The following is a 4958-nucleotide window of genomic DNA, read 5'->3' on the forward strand; positions in this document are numbered from 1 at the left end:
ACGGCCGGACGGACGCACGGACGGACGGACGATCAAGCGATTCTACAAGCTGCATCTGACTATGTCAGATGAGCTAAAAACATGAAAACAGATTCACAGATATGCACAGACAAGTACACTGCAGACGTATTGTCTAGACACATTGTCTGGTTCACTTGATACAATGTATACACATCACATTTATGATCAGATCGCGCGCACTCGCTCAGATGCGCTGCCGTATAAAGTTGATAACTCAATAACCACTATCTCGATTTTGATGATTTTTTTTTTACTATCCCGGTGGGATACCAAGCATTGAAATCTGGTATCCAACACAAGAATCTACTATCCCGCAGATATCGGGATACCGCTAATTTCGACCCCTGTAATAGCCCGACGTTAAGATGCCGTCGTCGTGTGTTAAGAAATCGGAACTGTGATTTACATGGTACATGTTGTTTTTGTGAAGTCGGTTGACTGTAAAGAACAAATCAGATAGTAGGGGGTACATATTAGGTCCACCTAGAAATATTTCGATTAAAACTGCAAATATGTCTGTAAAGGCCAGAGCTAAAGAGTCTTATGTGCCACAGTGGCACACAGGCATCCTGGAAAACCCATTGCATGGTATCAGCAAATTACTAACATCCGACTCACAAACCACGCCCCGCTATTTAACATAAACGAGTACAACCAGTGAGTGACAACCCAACTATGAACCAAACTATGCTTTTTCAGTTGAGTTCCAAGTTGCAAACAATCAACACAATCAATGAGATTTTGTTACATTTCCGTGAACACCGTCGCTGTGCCAGTCTGAAAGCGTCTTGTGTTTTGTTTCAGCGTCACTCATTAGAACATTCATGTTCCTTGGATTCACTCCAGCGCCCCCTGGCAGTGAGCCAGTCGGAGCAAGGAAGATCGGCGATGAAAACTTCCTGATGGTGTACACAGTAGAGTAGATTGCTCTGCCACCTGGTGGACGTTTCATCCGCGCCACCGCGCATTCCTTCCTGCCTCGATTGGCGTCCACCCTTGTGCGGTTCCAACACGTTATATGGTTGTATTTATTGGCATTGTTTGCAAGATTTGGTAAGTAGGATTGGGTGTGTACAAGAAGAGGCTGTGTCCGGAAAGCGTAATGTGTTTTCGATATGAAGTATATCATTTAAATATTGAAGGCTTTTGTTTAACTCGTTTCATCTGTTCCTCTGGGAAGTCTTGGTCGAATCTCCAGTGATAGCAATGGCGTGTGAGTGAACACCACAGTCAACGAAACACGTACCCTCTTCTCTGTGCGCCTGTTAATTCGGGTCCTAGGCACTAGCTTTAAAAATGGCGTTGGCAGGTTGCATCTTCATGCACGCAAGTGCATATTCACCTAGTGGGCAATCAGTTGCTGCCAATAAAATAATGTAGTGTTACTTACATCTAGAATCTCCTAAAAATCGAGTACGTGCTGTAAACAAGCTGTATGGGAGATCGGAATTTAAACAGTTGGACGTATACTGGGTGTGATGTTTCTCACAGCTACCACGGAGCTATATCTACGGATGATCTCGTATAACTAATCTTATTTCTAGCTGCACTGACAAATCATGTATCCTATATTTTATGCTCAAAGATGGGAGTGAAAATTTGTTGTGTTAAAAAATTTGTTTGTAAAGAATCTTTGGTATTGGATTGACAAAAATTGTGGTGTATTGCATAGAGACGTGTATATGTGTGTGAGTAATTGCTTTCTGCTCATTATTAATTATCACATATACACATACCAGGTTTGTTTTTCCCATTTAAAGGAATTCTAAAATAAATTTTTAACTTCAAACATTTATGTTTGTTATCTTGTCTATGTAATGTTTTCATTATTTGATGGGAACTTAAGTTAGGTTTTATATAACATGGTGTAGTAAGCTTGACTACGTTAAGCTGGAAACGTGGAAACCTGCAAATGTAGAGCGCTACATGAGCGAGTAAATGACAATACTAGCCTAGAGACGGCGCCACAATGCAATTATGAACCAAAATAGGTACAATGCAAACATGGTCTAATCAACGGTCTTCCATGTACATACGAACGAGTCCACTGGCACCTAGGCTGTTCAATAATAGAATGGCAGTCAACAAACATGATATATATATATATATATATATATATATATATATAAGAGATTTCTCTCTAGCTTGTGGGCGGAAGAAGCTTCCTCCTCTAGCTGTGGTTAACAGAAGTTTCCTCCTTCTAGTGGGTAACAGGGGAAGCTTCTTCCTCTAGCTGTGGGCAACAGAAGCTTCTTCCTTAGTGTGAGGAGAGAAGTTCCTTCCTCTAGCTGTGGGTAAAGAAGGCTTTCTCCTCTAGCTTGTGGCGGAGAAGCTTCCTCTTCTAAGCTGTTGGTAACAGAAGCTTCCTCTCTAGCTGTGGCGGAGAAGCTTCCTCCTCTAGATTGTGGCGGGCGAGGTAAGCTTCCTCCTTAGCTGTGGTAAACAGAAGCTTCCTCCTCTAGCTGTGCGTAACAGAAGCTTTCTCCTCTAGCTGTGGTAACAGAAGCTTTCCTTCCTCTAGCTGTGTACAGAAGGCTTTTCTCCTCTAGCTGTGGGGTAACAGAAAGCTTCGTATTCCTCTAGCTGTGGTAACAGAAGCTTACCTCCCTCTATGCTGTGGTACAGAAGGCTTCCTGCCTCTAGCTGTGGTAACAGAACTTTCTCCTCTAGCTGTGGGTAACAGAAGCTTCCTCCTCTAGCTGTGGGGAGAGAAGTTTCCTCCTCTAGCTGTGGTAACAGACAGCTTCCTCCTCTAGCCTGTGGCGAGGAGGAAGTTTTCCTCCTTAGGCTGTGGTAACAGAAGCTTCCTCCTCTAGCTGTGGTAACAGAAGCTTCCTTCTTCTATCATGTATGGTAACAGAAGCTTCCTCCTCTAGCTTTGTGGCGAGAGAAGCTTCTTCCTCTAGCGCTGGGCGGGAAGGCTTTCCTCCTCTTAGCTGTGCGGGAGAAGCTTCCTCCTCTAGCTGTGGTAACAGAAGCTTCTTCTCTAGCTGGGCGGGGGCAGGAAGTATCCTTCCTCTAGCTGTTTTTGGTAACAGAAGCTTCTATCTAGCTGTGGTAAAGAAGGCTGTCCTCCTCTAAGCTGTGGTAACCAGAAGCGTCCTCCTCTCAGCTGTGGCTAAACAAGAGCTTCTTGCCTCTTAGCTGTTGACGGGAGAAGCTTCTTCTCTAGCTGTGGGCGGGAGAAGTTTCCTCTCTAGCTGTGGTGGGCAGAAGCTTTCTCTCTAGCCTGTGGTAACAGGAAGGCTTCCTCTCTAGCTGTTGCGTAACAGAAGCTTCCTCCTCTAGGCTGTTGGCGGAGAGAAGCTTTCTCTCTAAGCTGTGCGTAGCAGAAGCTTTCCTACCTCTAGCTTGTGGTACAGAGCTTCTCCTCTAGCTGATGGCGGTCTGAGAAGCTTTCTCTCTAGCTGTAGGGCGGAGAGCTTCCTCCTCTAGCTGTTGGTAACAGAAGCTTCCTCTCTTTAGCTGTTGGTAACAGAAGCTGTCCTCTCTAGCTGTCGGTAACAGAAGCTTCCTCCTCTAGCTGTTGGTAACAGAAGCTTCCTCCTCTAGTGTGGTAACAGAAAGCTTCTTCTCTAGCTGTGGCCGGAGAAGCTTTCCTCTTCTAGCTGTGGCGAGAGAAAGCTTTCTCCTCTAGCTGTGGGCGGGAGAAGCTTCTCTTCTAGTATGGCGAGAGAAGCTTCCTCCTCTAGCTGTGGTAAAGAAGCTTCCCCTTCTATGCTGTGGTAACAGCTAAAAAAGGGGACCTGCCCCCTTGCCCCCCCCCCCCCCACACACACAGGCTACGGGTCTGCCCTAACGCACATATGTGTTTACAGTTATACACAGGCTTTCCGGCACGCATGCAAACACGCACGCACATTTGCACACGGTCGCGTATGCACGCATGCACGCACGCAGACGCGCACATGCATTGCTCGCACGCAGACGGCGCACATTGGGCCCCGCACGCAGAACGCGCACATGCACGCACTTCAGACGCCGGAACATGCACGCACGAGACCGCGCACATTCCACGCAGTCAGACGCGCATGCACGCACGCAGACGCGCACATGCACGCACGCAGACGCGCACATGCACGCACGCAGACGCGCACATGCACGCACGCAGACGCGCCACATGCACGCACGCAGACCGCGCACATCGCACCGCACGCAGACGCCGCACATGCACGCACGCAGACGCGGCATATCCACCACTCAGAACGCGCACAATCCACGCACGCAGAAGCGCACGCACGCAGACGCGCACATGCACGTTCGCAGACGCGCGCACATGCACGCACGGCAGACGCGCACATCACGCACTTCAGACGCGCACATCCACGCACGCAGAAGCGCCGCACGGCAGGACGCGCACATGCACGTTCGCAGACGCGCACATGCACGCACGCAGGACCGCGCACCGCACCACGCAGCGCAGGATAGCGCACAGTGCACGCACGCAGGGACGCCGCACTAGTCCCGCACTGCAGCGCGCACATCACGCACGCACGCTGACGCGCATCATGCACGCACGCAGACGCGCACATACACGCACGCAACGCGCACATCCCACGCACTAGACGCGCACATTGGCATGGCCACTTTCAGCGCGCACAATTGCACGCACGCATACGCGCACATGCTACGCACGCCGCAGGCCCGTACATGCACGCACGCAGACGCACACATTGCGTTCGCAGAACGCGCACATGCACGCACGCAGACGGCGCACATGCACGCACGGCAGACTTTCGCACATGCATTGCACGAGACGCGGACATGCACGGCACGCAGAACGCTCACATGCACGCACTCAGACGGCAACATGCACGCACGCAGGCGCGGCACATGCACGCACGGACGCAGACAAGCACAATATGGCACTGGAACGCAAGACGGCCATTGCACGCACGGCAGACCCGTACATGCCACGCACGCAGAACGCGCACATG

At 49.7% G+C, this 4958-nt stretch overlaps 1 protein-coding gene across 1 annotated transcript in view; it reads left to right on the forward strand.

The window, feature by feature from the left end:
- LOC106813917 (putative all-trans-retinol 13,14-reductase) overlaps positions 1 to 944 on the forward strand; it is a 17273-nt gene extending 16329 nt beyond the window's left edge. Inside the window, exon 4 of the mRNA XM_014818161.1 lies at positions 826 to 944. Coding sequence (XP_014673647.1) covers positions 826 to 944 — 119 coding nt within the window. The remainder of the gene's footprint in view (positions 1 to 825) is intronic.
- Positions 945 to 4958: the final 4014 nt, after the last annotated feature.

This window comes from Priapulus caudatus, unplaced genomic scaffold, assembly GCF_000485595.1.
Source record: "Priapulus caudatus unplaced genomic scaffold, Priapulus_caudatus-5.0.1 Scaffold844, whole genome shotgun sequence".
NCBI lineage: Eukaryota > Metazoa > Priapulida > Priapulimorpha > Priapulimorphida > Priapulidae > Priapulus > Priapulus caudatus.